At 51.5% G+C, this 16,432-nt stretch overlaps 3 protein-coding genes across 4 annotated transcripts in view; 2 read left to right on the top strand and 1 right to left on the bottom strand.

Moving 5' to 3' along the window:
* Positions 1-694: 694 nt before the first annotated feature.
* On the top strand, positions 695-1,698 carry LOC127384012 (ribonuclease CL2-like). The gene is made up of 2 exons (XM_051617855.1): positions 695-784; positions 1,188-1,698. The coding sequence occupies exon 2, from the start codon at positions 1,194-1,196 to the stop codon at positions 1,623-1,625; it is 432 nt and encodes a 143-aa protein (XP_051473815.1). The 5' UTR covers positions 695-784; positions 1,188-1,193; the 3' UTR covers positions 1,626-1,698.
* A 3,459-nt stretch (positions 1,699-5,157) lies between these two features.
* On the top strand, positions 5,158-10,396 carry MBOAT4 (membrane bound O-acyltransferase domain containing 4). Its single transcript, XM_051619284.1, has 3 exons — positions 5,158-5,847; positions 6,362-6,577; positions 6,890-10,396. Exons 1-3 carry the CDS (start codon positions 5,660-5,662, stop codon positions 7,776-7,778), a joined length of 1,293 nt encoding a protein of 430 aa, XP_051475244.1. The 5' UTR covers positions 5,158-5,659; the 3' UTR covers positions 7,779-10,396.
* The window catches only part of PRAG1 (PEAK1 related, kinase-activating pseudokinase 1), a 24,712-nt gene continuing 18,669 nt past the window's right edge, over positions 10,390-16,432 (bottom strand). For both annotated transcript variants that reach the window (XM_051619282.1, XM_051619283.1), the window contains exons 5-6: positions 15,613-16,352; positions 10,390-12,157 (exon numbers count right to left, since the gene is read on the bottom strand). In XM_051619282.1, coding sequence (XP_051475242.1) covers positions 11,120-12,157; positions 15,613-16,352 — 1,778 coding nt within the window. In that variant the 3' untranslated portion in view covers positions 10,390-11,119. The remainder of the gene's footprint in view (positions 12,158-15,612; positions 16,353-16,432) is intronic.

Below are 16,432 nucleotides of genomic sequence, written 5' to 3'. Positions count from 1 at the left end.
CCATCCTCCTCCATGTGCCTTACAGGGCACCCCTGGGGCTCCAGGGAGTCAGCAAGGTGCTTGGCCCTCAGAGCACACAGAGCGGGGCCAGTTGGGACTCCCTTGGGACAAGAGGGGACCACAGGTTGGGACTCACCAGTGGACCTCATGGCAGTCTCTGACAAGGGACCTCCAGGCAGGGTAGGCGCTGGGCACAGGTGCCTGTACCAGATGTGGACCTGTACCAGATGTGTTCCTCCTGGGAACACCATCCCCTTCCCACCTACACCAGGACAGAAGGCACAGTGCATCTGGTGGGGTGGTGATGAGAGCCCCCATACTGCTTCCATGCCTGGCACGAGCAGGGTCTTGTCAACTTCAGACAGTCAGTGATGGGGCTGTGCTGATCTTCCATGCCTGTGAGGTTTTGGTCAGATGCCTGAGCTGTTCTCACTGCAGGGACTGTGTTACTTTCAGGAGGATTTCTTGCGAGCCCCACAGGTGTCCTGCTCCCCAGGGGACAAGTGGCAGAGGCCAGGATGCATGGGTACAAGGCGACATGGGCAGGGAGCACCTGAGGGGATGAGCGCAGACAGTCACGTGGTTCATTAATGACTACCTAATGACCTTGAGGCAGCGACAATTGGGAACAGTGCCTCCTGGACCTTGCTCTTTGCCCTGCTCCTCCTCCTGGATCCTTGCCCATTGGGTGCAGCTGGGGCCAGTATAAAAGAGGTGTGGAGGAGTGTGAAGGATTCCGGAAACTCAGAGGCCATCAGGGAAACAGGCACACACACAGGTGCAGGTAAGGGATATTTAGGGGTGTCTGCAGGAGGGGACTGTGAAAAGCCCAAGTATCCAGTGTGGGAGGGAAGATATGTAGGGCCTTTGGGTGCTGGGGCAGGGGGTGGATCTACAGGGGACCCTGGGATCCAAGGGGCATTCCAGAGGGGACCCAGGCTTCTGCAGGGTGCAGATCTGTAGGAGTCCCAGGTGGTGTTCTGTAGGGGACCCAGGCATCCAGGTGGTATCTGCAGATGGCCCGTGTGTCTGGGGCAGGGGGTCTGTGTGTCCCTGTGCATTTAGAGGGGATTTGTAAGGGACCCAGGTGTCTGGGAGGGGAAATTGGTAGAGGAATCAAGGGTCCAGAGTGGGGTTTCTAATTGGGGACCCAGAAGTCCAGGTTGCCCTGACCCTGTTTTCCACAGGTGGCCATGGCAGCCTGGACCCTATGCATGGTCCTGGTGCTGGCAGCACTGGAAGGCGCAGCGAGTGAGAGCCGCTATGAGAAGTTCCTGCGGCAGCACGTGGACTACCCCCAGACACCCACGCTGGCCGCTCACCGCTACTGCGAGACCATGCTGGCACGCCGGCGGGTGACAGCCCCAGGGAGGCCTTGCAAGCCCTCCAACACCTTTGTGCATGCATCTGCTGAGGAGCTGGTGGCTGCCTGCACCCAGGAACCTGATGAAACAGGGTTCCACAGCACCCCCACAGCCATGACCCTCACAGCCTGCCGCGTACGGGGTGGCAACACCCGCCCCCCTTGTGCCTACCGGGCCAAGCAGGTCCAGCACCACGTGCGTGTCTCCTGCCTTAATGGGCTGCCCGTGCACCTTGCCGGCACCTACCCACCCCCTCAGTGAGGTTGGACAGGAATGTGGATTCTTCCTCCCAGTGGGGTTTCCATTACAATCTGCAATAAAGGAGGTGCCGAAGGCCTGGGCTCCAGCATCAGCTTCTGGGGGGACCCTGCGATCCTACCCCTCTCTGGGTATTCCTGAGCTCCCTTGGGTGCCTCCAACCCTGTCCATGGTGGACCTGGCCTCTCATGTGCCTCATAAACCCCTGCATTTTCCCAACCTGCTGAGTGTCCCATAGCCCTCCAGGATGCATCTGACCTCTCCTGTGCCCTATAGCCTCCCCCCATGTTCCTTGATCCCCCTTCTTCCTAGGTGCTGCATAACTGCCCTGGTTGCCCCACAGCAATGCCCTCCCCCCCCCCCACCCCCCCACCAAGATTCCTCTGATCTCCTGGATGTGCACCCAACTCTCTGCCTCCCATATCCTGGCCCTTGGGGTGTCACATTGCTTTCCCAGATGCCCAAGTCTCCTAACCTCCCACATGCCTCAGAACTCTCTGGGTACCCCCAGCTTCCCCCATGTCCACCCCACAAACCTTCACGTGCCCCACACTGCCCTCTTCCACATACCTCTGACACCATCTGGAGCCTCTCTGGGTCTGAGGCCACCCTTGGACCCCCTTGATACCCTTGTGGAGCCAAGCACCAGCTGTGGCTACACACGGCTCTGAACCCCCACCCCACGCACTCCAAGCATACAAAAAACCACAATGTGCGCGCACACACGATGCACGCTGTGCACACCACACACAGCCACACACCACACTTGCAGCACAGAACACACACACACACAGTGCACCAGCATGTGCACACATGCTGCATCCGTATGAATACGCAAACCAGTATTTTCTTGGGTTTGGGTGGGATTTCAGGTGCTTCAGCTTGTGTTCATCACCTCTTGTCCTGTCACTGGGCTCCACTAAGAAGATCGCATGGCTTCCTTGTCTTCATTCCTCCCCATCAGTACTTCTCAGTACACTGATAAGCTCCCCCAGCCTTCTCCAGGCTGAACAGTCCCAGCTCTCTCAGCCTTTCCTCTCGTCAGAGATGCTCCAGTCCCTTCATAATCATCAGCCCCTTGCTGGACTCTCTCCAGTATGTCTATGTCTCTCATACTGGGGAGTCTATCACTGGATCTAGCATTCCAGGTGTATCTCAGGTACTGCTGAGCAGAGGACCTGGGTTGCCTCCCTCGACCTGCTGGCAACTCTCTGCCTAACGCAGCCTATTGTCCAGGGAATCCTGAGGACTCCAATGGAAGTGCTGATGTCCAGGTGCTGTGCTGTTCCAAAAAGATAGCCCAAATGCACTCAGAAATTAGCTGAGGAGGAAAAGAAGCACAGCAAATGGTCTTTCAGATCCTTTTCAGTTGCTCTCTGTCCAAGATGTCTCTTCCTCATTTGCCTTGAATAATTCAGGCACTTATTTTCTGGAATTCAGCAGAAAGGCACTTGGAGGGCCCTCCGTGAACTGGTGTGCGCCAGCTCTAAGCCCTGTCCCAGGAGAATTCTACTGCCTGTATATGGGAGAGGAACTGGGTTATTTCAGGGTCATTTGGGGCATTTCTGGCCTGGCAACTTCCAGCAGATTCACTTCTCCACCCTGCTCACTCCTGGTGATGGGAGGAGCTAGGTGGTTTGACACTGCTCAGGAGGAAATACCTGGGATGTCTGCTCTGTTTCTTTCTACCTGGGTTCTTCAAGGCTTGGAGGACTCCAGTCCCTCCATCTGTTCTCTGGCAATTCAAATAGTCGTGACAGTGAGAGAAAAACCCCCATCACTGTGATTTACCCTACGAGCTTTGCACTACAGGCTCTGAAGAACACAGAAGAGGTGGCAACCATCTTGGCAAGACAGCTCTGAGCAGCAGTTCCAGAGCAGCAATGCCAGTTCTGGGATGCTCTGTACGCTGGGGCTACTGAGTGTGCTGTTAAGTCTGGGTTGTTCCTGGTATTTCCCCTTTATCTGCAGAGCAAGTTCACCCCTCCCTCCAGCACATCCCATCCTATTACTGCATCTGGCTTTTTCTTTAAAATAACTTTTTTTTTGCTTTTAATGCATGACTTTCACTTTGTGGTGTGTACTGGGGCAGATCAGTATAGGCTGCATTACAACAGGCAACCAAAACTGTCCCCAAAACAGCACTATATTCCACCAAGAAAGCAACTATAAACTTTCTGGATGCCAGACCAAAACTAGTACCTAAGTCATATCTGCTTGACTTTCATGCCCGGAGTTTACTCTGACAGGGGTCAGCCTGCTCTTCTCACCTGCTGTATAACCAAACAACTAATGCCTTAGCCAGGAACCACTTGTTGAGTCCATGACACTGAAGCAAAGAAAGTGCTCTCTTGTGCTTCACTATGGCCCACATGCTCACTCTAAGAGCAGCATCTGATGGTGTAAAATGAGAGGCACGAGCAGTGTGTGAACATTTCCAGTGCTACAGTGGAAATTCATTTCCACTTCTTGAAAAGCAATGGCATTTTTGCAGAACCATAGCAGAGTGTTGCTTAAACAGGCAATGCAAAGGCCCTCAAAAATATTTACTCAGCAAAGTCAATACTGGGCTCCATGGATTTGGCAGAATGAGTCCTGTGAAACCAGGCTGTTGCTGTACATTGTACATGCCAACATTGACATGGAAAAAGCTTCTCTCCAGTGCTATCACTTGTACTTAAAACCTACCCTGCACAAATACAGAGAAATGCAGCTGGTTTCTCTGCAACATGTGCTCTAACAATTTTTTCCATGGTGTTTTGGTCCCCCACCTCCTTATAAGTAAATAACCCGTCCAAATAATGGGGTAAGCTTTCCAACATCACAATAACTTGAAAAGCCCAGTGAAGCAGAGAAACATTCATAAAGCTCAGGTGATGTACTTTTAACATAAAAAATTCTTTATTTTTTTTTAATGAGCACAGGTCTTCCTGTAACTTTAGGTACCAGTTTTGCTCTTTTAATTGCAAAACTGACTAATTTTGAAGCATTCATCAAAGGCAGGGAAAAACCTTACTTCTACCCCTTTCTTCCAGAAGGAAATTCCTATTTGCATCCACACTGTTCATATGCTTGAAAGGAAAGGCAGGTATCAACTAAGTTTAGAACAAGAAACCATGAAGTTTCTGTTTTAATTTGTCTGCTTTTTCTTAGCTGTGTCTCACAAAGAGTCACATGCTGTAGACTGATTTTCTTGTTGTTGTGTGTTTTTTTTTTTTTGTCTGTTTAGCATGAAATACTGCTGGTGGCATTATGAAACAATAGCAACTGGTTCCACATCACCCTAAAGATCACTCTTCAAGTCACCCTTCCAGTCTGGCCCAAAAGAGGACCTTTTGATTTCCAGTATGGCACATATTTGAGTGAATGTGCAGTTTAACTGCAATTACTAATTTCTACCATTACAAGTATCTCTCAAGTATCTCTGTGAGTTGTTTTTTTCTTCTTCTTTTTCTTTATTGTCTTGAAGAATTTTTTTTTTTTTTTTTTTTTTTTTTTGTGGGAATAGAGCTATTCCTTTATCTCTAACAAATGAAAAGCCCCTGTAGCTTGGTCTGAGTGGCAGGGCTGAGATGTTCACCCTCCCTCGTCTCTGGGAAGTGCCAGAACCCATCCTTTCCTTTCTGTCACCAGGAGTTTGAACACTGGGACATCCCCAATGCTACCTCGTAATACATAAGGCCAGAGCCAGGGAAAAGCAACAGCTTTCTGTGAAGGACTGAGATGAGAGGCAGCAAAGAGAAAGAACCAAGCCCCTGGGAGCATCTGGGGATTTTGCTCCAAGGTGCATACCAGCATGGCACACATGGCAGCTCAGAGGCTCTTATCTCCACAGCCCACTCTCCTGCCTTCAAAGTATTTGCTAATGGCCCAGGCGACTGGCAAAGTAAATAACCAACCCCAACTTTTTCCGCCTACGCACAAACCTTGGGACACAGCCACTTTAAGGAGCCAGCACCGAATGCAAAAAAACATGCTCGTTTTCCTGCACATACCTCTGTTTCCTTGGCTCTGCTCTGGTTTTCTGAGGCCCTGCCATGTATAAAGAGGAGCCAGATGAGTCCTTTCTCCAGGCATCAGAGGCAGTTGAAGAAGCGAGGTGCTCGATGCGCTGGGCAGACTTGCTTGTTCTTCTGCCTGCAGCCCCACACCATCTGGCAGCTTTCCCCTTCGCTGCTCTCTTCCGCTACCTCTGTGCTTCGGGGCGCCTCACTCCAACTGCCCGGTATGTAGTTGCCACCTCTGCTGCCATTCTGAGGGAAGTCATACCACCATATGCTTTCTGGGGGCTCTTCTGGTCCAAGGTGCAGTGGGACGCGTGGTAGCAAGTCCCCACTGAATCGGGTAGGAAATACATATGGTTTGGATGGGTCCAGATCAAGGTCATTAAGGAGAAAAGACCCTGTCTGGACACTAGTGTTGTGAGAGATGGGTTTGGGGGTATAGCAGGATGAGGACATAGGCAAGGGGAAGAGGGCAGGGAATGGGGACTGTCTCTGGTGTGATTAGGGTGCGGGCAGGGCAGGGCCAGCAATATCTGCCTCCATCCACCCTCTGTTTCCTCTTAAGCCACAGTGGCCCTGGAGTTCTTTCAGGCCCAGAAGAGGCTAAGAGTCACAGTACAGAGGGCCTGTGGAGACTGCAGAACCCAGACTAAGCTCCGCTATCAACACTGTAGTGGGAGTTTCAAGCCTGCTTTTCTCCAAAAGGCAGCCAAGGGGGCATCTGGTCTTTTCCAGGTACATATTCCTCCTTGCTGGAGGATGTCTCCTTGCTGGCACAGCCTTGGGCAGCTATGCTGTTTTGCTCCTTATCCCTGCTGCTGGCTCCGTGCTAGTCCTCCTCTCCGTCAGTCCAGCACGTGTCCACACCTCGGTCTTCACCCTCCAGATGTCCTGGCAGACACTCTGCCACCTGGGTCTGAGCAGCCAGGAGCTGGACCCACAGGATGCCAGGTAATACCCTGGCTCTGCCTCCTTCCTGCCCCTCCCCTCAGTGGAGGGGACCCTCCTGGTCGTTTTGTGAGGGTGGAGGGCCCTCTGGACTAAACTGGCTCGCTGTTTCACAGCCATCAATCTGCACTCGGGCTCCAGCCACATCCCTGTGCGTGGGTGATGCTGTGGGCATGGCTGTGCTCTGGGGACACGGGACAGCACATACGCTGTGTGGGGGACATAAAACACCCTGTGGGGGGACAGCCTGTACTTGTGCCTCCTGTGCTCCCTTCAAGGCACTGTCAGCAGCTCTCAGGTGCCCTCTCCTTCCAGGCCAGCTGCTGCCCTCTCTGCTATCATGCTGCTCACCCAGAAGGCTACGTCTCTTGCCCTGGACATCCATGAAGGAGTCGTGCAGCTCCAGCCGGGTCAGGGGCTCCTGCGGCATGCGCTGCCCCTCTGCAGCTACCTCCTCTTCTTTCCAGCCCTCCTTGGAGGCCCCCTCTGCTCCTTCAGCAGGTTCCGGGGGCAGGCCGAGGCCGCGGGGGCTGCCCCCCGCCCGCTGCGGGGGGCCGGCCAGCGCTGCCTGTGCGCGCTGGCCCTGCGGGGGCTGCGGGGAGGGCTGGCGGGCTGCCCGGCCCTGCGCCTCCCGCCCCGCCTCTGGGCGCAGGCCCTGCTCCTCCGGCTGGCTTACTACGGGCACTGGGCGCTGGATGAGGCCCTCCTGGAGGTGGCAGGCTTGGGGCCGGAGGCAGGCCAGGGAGACCTTTCCCTCCAAGACCTGTGGACTCTGGAGACCACGCACCGCCTGGCTGTCTTCTCCCGAACCTGGAACAAGAGCACATCCCGGTGGCTGAGGAGACTTGTCTTCCAGCGCTGCCCGGCCCACCCACTCCTAGCCACCTTTGCCTTCTCTGCCTGGTGGCACGGCCTCCGGCCAGGGCACGTCTTCGGTTTCCTGTGCTGGGCTGTCGTGCTGGAGGCTGACTACCGCATCCACCCCCTCCTCGGCGCCCACGCCACCTCCCGGGGTGCAAAGGTCTTCTACCGCGGCACCACCTGGGTCTTCACGCAGCTCCTTGTTGCCTACATCATGGTGGCTGTGGAGACTGAGAGCTTCTCCAAGCTCTGCCTGCTCTGGACTTCCTGCAACAGCATCCTTCCCCTCTCCTACTGCCTCGCACTGCTGCTGCTGCTTGTCAAGAAGCCAAAGCAGAGCTGATCCTGTCCTGGGCTGACCTGTGCAGCCAGTGGGGCATGTCCCTGCACACATGAGCACGCAGGGTGAGAAGTGCCGTTGCCCAAGCAATCCCATATAGCAGCATCTCCAGAGAATGAGGCTGGCTTTTAATCCTGGGATATCCCCTAGCTTTGAGGAATGCTCTGAAGAAGGCATGCAAGGTCATCCAGACCACTGTGCAAGAGGGCTTCTGACAGCACTGCCTTCCCAATGTTTGTCTTTGGGTGTCAGTCTCAGCTCACATAGGAAGCACGCAACCTCCCCACAAAACTAATCTGTGCTACAGATGCACCAGTGGGCAACTGTATCCTGCTCCTGGGACTCTGTCCTCCATGGCAATGGCAGGCCTTACCACCTTTCTTGTGCACATAAACCACTGGGAGCCTGGGCACAGGAAAAGGGGCTGGCAGTCTTTCTGGGGGCAGCATAAAAAAGAAACACCCCTTTCTGTACCCAGCAGTACTGTCAAGATGCATGGGGCTGTAGTGCTCCTCCAGCAATTGCTTCTCAGCACTGTCCCTGTGGCATGTGGACCCCAAACAGTGTTCCAAATTGGGTGTCTCCTGCAATACCTGCCCCCCACCACGTGGATGATCCCAGGGCACAAGGTCAGCTGCATTCCCTGCCATATGGGGAAAAGAGATGATCCATCCCCTCCACCACTCCTACAAAAGATCCTGAGCATGGGGGCAAGAATGCTTGCCATGAAAAGGGGGGCCCATAATATGCTGAGGACAGCATGGGCAAGGGGGAACTAAGCTAGCAAAGTCTCTAGACTGTGGCATTCAGCTGAGGCTCAGGTGTCAGTTTCCCCGTAAGTATACACAGCAGAAGCCCTAATGCACTTCTCCAGTTCATGCATTGGCCTAGGACCCAAAAGCCTAGGACTGTTTAGGCTGGAGAAGAAGCATGAGCTTCCTCACAAGGGAGGGTATCAGGAAAGCATGGAGCTAAGAGTTTCTGTTTATATCAGAGCAAGAAGCCACCCACCAAATCTCAACGTAATAGAGCTGGAAATGCTACAAAACAGTGTATCATTGGCCTCTGGTCTGCTGGGCATGCTGCCGCAGGACACCAGAACCAGTCTCAAGTGCCCAAACTCAAGGGAAAAACATTTTGATCAGGTTAACATCCCACACCATGCAGGCCCTGTGCCAATATCTGTATCAGTGATTGACACTAAACTGAAACTCAGCATGCAAAATGGATCCAGCGTTGTTTATGTGGGTTGGTTGGATGTTTTGCTGCTTCTTGGGTCCAATTGAGTACCCATCCCAAGCCTTGCAAGCCTCTTGCCCTGCATACGATTTCCGCATTGCCAGCTCATCTTGGATCTCTCAGGGCCAGACCCTGTCTCCTTCAGTGCTGTCCTGCAGAGCTGCCTCCAACTTCTTCCCTATAATCCTTGCTTAGAAACTGAATCATCTTTTCATCTTATCTCTGAAAAACTTGCTGGTCTCCTTCAGGCAGGTCCTCCAGCTGTTTCATCACTCTGTTGGCCATGTGAGAACACATGCAGCAAGTGAGGGCCAGATTTTCCATGGCAGTCCATGGGACAGTGGTTCCCAAGCCAGAATGCTCTTGCCACATATGCTATAGGGAAGTGGACCCAAGAGTCAGATGCAAGAAATCCAGTGTATAAAAAAAATCCCCAACGTCCACAGTTGGAGCCATCCCACATTCTTTCAGCAGGCAGGGGCGTGTGCAGCCTCCTCCCTAAAGGGATAAGGGGAAATTCATTGCAAATGGGTGCCCAGCCAAGGAACCATCCCCTCCTCTCAGCAGCAACCATTGCCAAACAGATAAAGAAAAAAAAAAAAATACTCCAGGTGAGAAGCCTGGAAAAGATTCACAGAAAGTATATAAAGTGTTAAAAAAACCCAGGGAATTGAAATTTCCCTAAGAGAGCAGGCTGGAGCTGGAGGTGAATCAAGGCTGGAAGAAAACACTCCTTAATTTCTCCCTGTTTTAAGCCAGGAGGTGGGTAGCTCAGCTAGTGACATCCTGTCTCAGCTAAGCTAATGCTGGGCTTTCTTCATGTGTCTGTCTCAAACCTACCCTTTCTCCAAGGGCTGCAGAACTGCTGCTAGGAACAGGGCAGCTCAACTCTGCCTAACATTGGGGTGGAAAAGTAAAAGCAGCCTACAAGCTTTTGGAAAAATCAGTTTTTCTGAGCAGCAGCAAAGCCTCTACCAAGCTGTGTGGCTGCTGTATGTCTGGATGGAAGGAAAGGAGCTGGTGAGAGCCAGGCCAGCTTCTCCCTCTTCCATCATGCTTCTTTTGCATTGCATCTGTTGGAGGAGCATGTTTGCAGTACACCTAGCCCTGTGCATTTCTAATTTAAACACCAGCAGCAGTAAGACCCTCCCAGATCACAGGGCAGCTGTCCTGGCCTTCCAAATGCCAGTTCATCCCTTGGTAACAGGGTTAATAAATGCTAGACGCAAGGGACAGGTGAATTACCAGGTAAAGGGAGGGAGCTGGAGGGATGGGGAAAGCAAAGCAACCTGGCCCTGACTTCCCCTGCAAGGCCTTGGAGGTGAATTGGGGATTTTCCATTTCATTAACTTTACAAGGGGTAATTCCCAGCATGCAGCACTATCCTCATGAACAGACCCATCCTGGGCTCTCTCTCACCCTTTCACAATCAACAGCCTGCATAGCAGCACCAACAGACAGGAAATCATGTATTAGTATCGAACAAAGTAAGAGACAGCTGATACCGAATTGCCCACAGTGGAAAATACAGCTGATACACAAAAAACAAGCAGTAACTTTTGTTTTTAAAGTGAGAAGCAAAATGGATGCTAAAACCCATGGAAGATAGGAATTTAAAAGCCCTTCCTGGTTATCCTGGGCAAAGGAGCATTACACAAAGTGCTCTTGTTCCCCAGGAGAAGCAAGTCAGCGGTTCATCCCTGCTGCCCACACTGGAGAGCAGTGGTGTACCCAGGCAAAAAGGGTTTTGATGCTTTAGGGGATGATGGGGATCAAAGGGCTGTCCCACAGGTGCAGAAATCAAGTAAAGTACATTTTGTTCATTAGAAACATGCACACACGCAGGCAGGAGTTTATTAGTCTATGGACTTAAAAAAGAATTTAACACCCCCCCCCAAATAGGGGTAGTTTCCCGGTTTTGCTTGCTCACAAACTAACAGTGCGGAGGGTGCCAAATATGTCTTGCACACCCTGATGGGAGTGCAGGGCAGGAGATAAATGTGCCTTGGCAGCTGAGATTCAAGCATCTCATGTAGAAAGGGGCTGTGTACCTTTAGCCACAGGGCAACCGGAAGCCCTCAGCTGCCTCCAAGACACATCCAAGGTCAGAGCAGCTGCAGCAGCTTTAACGTGTGTGAGAGGGAGGCCGGCTCAGCAGACGCTAAGTACTGGCAGCACAGCCAATCCTCCAGTTCAATGCTCCGCTCTGTGTCCACGGCCCTCTCTGCAAACTTCATCATGAGCAGGGCACGCTTCATGTCCACCCAGTTCTGAAGCACCTGGTGGAGGGCTTCCTCATGGCTGAGGGGCTGCTCGGTGAGGTCTTTCCGGGGCCCCCAAAGCAGGCACTGCAGCATCCGCTTGGCTTCAGTGATCCGCACACGCTTGATAGGATCTGCTTCTAGTAGCAGGTGGGCCAGCTGCTGGAGACCCCGGGAGTAGATGGACAAGCTGGGCAGAGCAGGGAGGTCCTCAGGGCTGTAATCCTGTTCCCTGAGGTGCACCTTCTCCTCGAAGGGGTTGGGTTGGTGCAGCAGCTCATAGATGAGAATACCAGTCTGAAACTCATCAAACTTCTTGTACTGAGAAGCTGACACAATCTCTGGGGCCAGTCGGGCCTGACTCTTCTTCAGTTTAGAGTCTCCAGTTCCTGGCTTCTGTTTGGCTTTCAAAAAATTGCTTATGATGAGGCGGGGTAAGTGTTTGTCATCTTTGGCTTTCACGCAGCTCATGGGGGGCTTGCAGGGGACAAGCAGGAGGTTCTCCAGGCACAGGTCACGATGGATGATGCCGTGCTCTTTGAGATGCTCCAGGCCGTTGCAGAGCTGGAGGAGCAAGAAGCAAACACGACGTTCGTACAGCTCAGGCTTGGCTTGGTGCAACATCACGGAGTCCCTCACAAAGTCAGCGGTGGTTTGGCTCGGCACCTCCCGGGTAATGACCACCACACAGTCATGCTCGCTGGCAGTGCGGGAGGGATGGTGGCCATCACCAGGCATGCTTTTCCCCACATCTGAGGACAGCAGCATGCTGGAGGGGACAGAGGCCACAAAATGCCCACAGTCCTGCTGGATGTTGAAGTGGACTGGCACTGCAGGGCTGCAGTATGAAGCAGCCACCTTGGACTCCTGGGTTTTACAAATCTGTGAGGAAAGACCGAAAGGAAAGTCTTATCAGTCAGCAACAGAGACAGGGGAGAGACCAGAAATTCAGAAGTGGGTTCCTAAGGTGAGACTTGCAGATGCTAAGGAAGACATCAGTAGAAGCAGGGTGTGCATTGGTCACTTCAGTACTTTAAAATATCTCCTGGCTTAAGGATCTTTCTTGCCCTGTAGCACCCCAACTGTAGCAGCTACACGTCTGAGTCACATTTCTGGGCATGTCTCCTTTGCCAGGTAATGCCCAGGAAGAGGAAAGGTAGGACGGTTGTCCTCCTGTAAGCAACTTCTGGAGACTTTGTTCCATTCCTGACAAAAGCTACATTGATTTTACATCAGAGTTGTCATCAAGATTCCCCTCTGAGACCCAGAAGACATTCTGCAGAGGCAAAAGCAAAGCCTGTGGCAGAAGATGTGCCACCTCCATCTCTGCAGGTAGTTAATGCTTGCCTGTATAAGGCCTCATGCAATGTGATGTGTCTGCAAGGGTGTCCCTGTTTGGAGTGACAGGTGGACAGAGACCTCCAGCACTTCTTTCCCACCTAACCCTTCTCTGGTCCTAAGGCCTGGAGCCACTTCTACATCCTTTTCAGCCACTCTGCTTCCTTGTCTCAGCAACTACTCTCAAACACCTGATCAATGGCTGAGGGAAACCAACAAAAAGCTGTACTTGTCAACACAGGGAAAAAAAACCACCAGAAAGTGGGAGTTAACAACAGGCTTAGAGATAAGTGGGAGTGCAGCAAACGCAAGGGAAAAAAGTATTTTATAATCTCTAGTCTCTTAAACCCACATGACTTTTATCTTCATTTTGTTCTATATTTTAGCTTTGTGAATGCATTAAAGACTAAACAAACTCAAACCCAGGTTTATTATAGGAGTATCCATTAGGTTATGGGGCCTTCTGGCATTTCTATTATACTTTTTTTTTTCTTTTTTTTCCTTTTATTTAGCAATGTACTTATATCTTACCCACAGGAATCAGCAACAGGCTGAAACTCAGCATAAAAGGTTTCAAACCCTGGAGCGTGCCACTGCCAGTCATAGCATGCGTGCAAAATCGGATGAGAAATCAATTTTGCCTCAGAGTTAAAATAAAGGCAAGGATAGAGAGGAGCTGGAGAAACAGGTTGCTTTTTTATTCCTCTAGCAATGGTTTGAATCTAGGCATTTGCAGGTAATTCACTCAGATGAGACAATACTGTGGAGATGGGGCATTTCAAATCCCTATTGTCCTCTCTTTTCTAAACAAAAATACCCTGCCCTGGCTCCATGCTTATTTTGTGGAAAGACAAGCTGTGGAGAGCTAGGCAGACTGCAGATGAATGCAGCAGGACACAGGAAGACACAGAAGGTCCCCAGAGGTGGAGGAGGCCTTCCAGCTCTCTGCCAAATAAGCCTGCTTGTTCCTCTCCACACAGGGAAGATGTGTAAGACTTAAGAAAAGGGGAGGAACTCCTGTGAGAGAGGAGTTGCTGGAAGAATAACTGCAACCAAAGACAGGGAAATCTTGCCTGGCTAGCCATTCTTTGTGACTTTGGCTGCACCAGGGGCATCCTCCATGCAGCAAGCTCCAAGTAGAAGCCTGGGGCTGGCTTAGTCACTCATCTTTAAGTGGAGAAAGAAGCCAAGGCATGGAGCATATCTTGGCTTAATTCCTCTAAAGTTGTTCACGTAATCCTGGCTCCTTCTAACTGTTTTATACGTAGCTGTGTCTGCCTGTGCGCAGACTCAACTCTGGCTCCTGCTCCTCAGCAGGCTGCTTTGCTCAAATCAGATCCTCTGCCCATTTTGAACTCTCCAAGTCTAATTTTAACTACACGTCTGTGATCTCTTTGATGTCAGCAAATCGGTACCAGAAGCCAGGAGGGGCAGGCCAGTTGTAAGGTTTCACAACAATTCTCTGCTTCAGCTACCAAAAGGAAGGTGGCACACAGGAGCATTGCAGGAGGTGTACACACGCATGTGTATAAACACATGCACAATTTTACTTTACACTGGCACAGAGTATGGCCCTGCTGGAGTGCTTTTGGCTTTGTTACAGAGCTCTGCAGCATACCCTGGGCACAGAGTAAGCCCACATCACACATAGGGACACAACTGCAGTCCCATTAAGAGACCGTAATGTGCTATTTCTGCCTTGGCAAGAATTCATGCACTTCAGCCATAGAGCTGAGCTGCTGAAAACCCCACCTAACACGGCAGGCAAGAGCCAAGGTGCGTGTGTGCCACAAGGAACCACTGATTGAAAAGGAGCACACCCATTCACCGCACAGTTCTCAACCTGCAGGAAGAAAGGTGCGATAGATTTAGGTATAACACACAAGAGAAGCTGCAGCTTCAAGTGCTGGACTAGGGCTATTGGTGCAAGATCTCATCTAACTCCATTCTGTTATTTACAGCCCCTCTGTTGGGTTAACCATACTTCCTTTAGAATATGAACTGGCCTTAAAGCCACTTAACTAAAAGATCCCCTTGAGGTTCATAATGCTGGAAACGATTCAGCAAAGATTTTTAATATTATTTTTTTTCTTGCTTAATGCATCTCTGACAGTGCTTTTTTTGGAGTTACTTTAGGTTTTGAAAACATTCTGAAGATTAAGCAGCAACGAGATGCCCCTAGGGTTAAGTCAGAATAGAAATTAAAGGCTCTATACTCAAGTAGTAACATGGGTTGAGAACCCATAATCCATGGGATGTCCATGGAATCGATTGGATAGTCTTACTTATCCAGATTTCAAAGACCTGAACTATTGCACCTCAAGTTTCCATTTCAAACATGGATTCCACAGAATTACAGGAAAATATTTCAGACCTGACCTTACACAGCATGTCTGGATCAGTCTCGCACTGTTTAATCGAGATCTGCAATATCTTAATGCCTGTAGTTCCAAGATCATATAAGCACTCACATGGTTTCTGGGTCAGACCTTCCACTTTAGAGGCAGACAGAGGCAAAAATGCTGTCTTTTGAACAACCTTTCATAAGCTTGTGTCAGAGGCTAATGCCTCCGAGTTTACAACATAGTGTTTGCACAAAGATTTTTTTCAGAGAGAAACCGGTTGAGTTTCAGGCCCTATTAGTCTGCAGCAAGAAGCATCTGACTAGAGTAGTTTTCATTGTAACAAACGTGTAATTAACCTTTGCAAGCAGCAGGGGGAAAGTGGCAATTTTGGAAAAGCTTTTGCTTGCCAGACTTCACCTGTGAAAAAGACAAGCAGAGAAGACAGGCTGATGCTGCTTCTCAAAGGCATGCCACTAAGTCGGCTTCCCGCTCTTTCATTCAAATCCATATACCAGAAAGGTGGAAAAAGAAGCTTGAAGGTTCAGTCCCAGCTCAGACAGACCCCCACACAACCTTGGAGCCTGCATCTCTTTGCCTCATCCTCTGAACTGGAAGCTGGGGATAAGCCTGGGTGCCTCCTGGGTGTGGGCTTACCTTCACAGCATAGGTGGTAGAAGGGTCCTTGGAGCAGGTGGCACAGTAATATATTGCATCCCCCGAATCGCAACAGGGCTTGTTGCATGCCAGCTTGAAGAGCGACCAGTTGTTCTCGCTGAAGTGCAGCTCGTTCTTCTGCTCCCGCATGAAGCAGTCCTCGCATTTGGCAACCAGGCGGCGCAAGGACTCTGCATAGAGGGCCCCCAGCTTGGCATACACTCCCTCCTTGCTGTCGATGTTGCTCAGGAGGTTGTGGAGCTGGAGGCTGGAGCCCGACGACACCTGGCTGGACACACTGAGCTGCGAGGAGGAAAGGGACTGGAGGTTTCTGCTGGGGACACAAGCCCCTGTGCTCTTACCGGTGGCTGAGCCCCAATAGCCATTTCCTTTGGAGCCTTTCTCCAGGGACTCAGAGGAGGAGAAGGCACCTGGGCGGCCCCCCAGGCTGGCTGGGTAGACAAAAGGAGGCTCCTCTTGGAGGCAGACATTGCTCTCGGAGTGGCTGACATTCAGCCTAGGGCTGGCAGCACCAGCTGATCTGCTTGAAGATGCCTGTCCCCCAAAAAAGCCATCTGGGGAGGACACTGTTCTGCTCACTGTCTTCTTCTGGGGCAGAGGGGGTGGGCAGCTGGGGGCAGAAGAGGGACCATCCTCCCTGGAGGAGGAAAGGGGAGGGACAGGGGGAAACCCTTGGCTCTCAGGTGGAGGGGGCGAGTGGTTCAGCTCAGACGAGCGCCCTAGGAGACAGAGACACACAAGAAGATGCCATGAGTGGCCCTTGTGGGCTGAGAGCACAGGTCCCTCTCCATGTCCCTGC

Source organism: Apus apus, chromosome 4, assembly GCF_020740795.1.
Source record: "Apus apus isolate bApuApu2 chromosome 4, bApuApu2.pri.cur, whole genome shotgun sequence".
Lineage (NCBI taxonomy): Eukaryota > Metazoa > Chordata > Aves > Apodiformes > Apodidae > Apus > Apus apus.
Note: the sequence above shows the minus strand (reverse complement) of the source record. Positions and strands in the feature narration are given on the sequence as shown.

Excerpts from the sequence above, each read along its gene's own strand:
- LOC127384012 (XM_051617855.1), top strand. The coding sequence starts at position 1,194 with ATGGCAGCCTGGACCCTATGCATGGTCCTGGTGCTGGCAGCACTGGAA.
- MBOAT4 (XM_051619284.1), top strand. The coding sequence starts at position 5,660 with ATGTATAAAGAGGAGCCAGATGAGTCCTTTCTCCAGGCATCAGAGGCA. Across the intron at positions 5,848-6,361 it reads CGCCTCACTCCAACTGCCCG|GTACATATTCCTCCTTGCTG; the intron begins GTATGTAGTTGC and ends GGTCTTTTCCAG. Across the intron at positions 6,578-6,889 it reads CTGGACCCACAGGATGCCAG|GCCAGCTGCTGCCCTCTCTG; the intron begins GTAATACCCTGG and ends CTCTCCTTCCAG.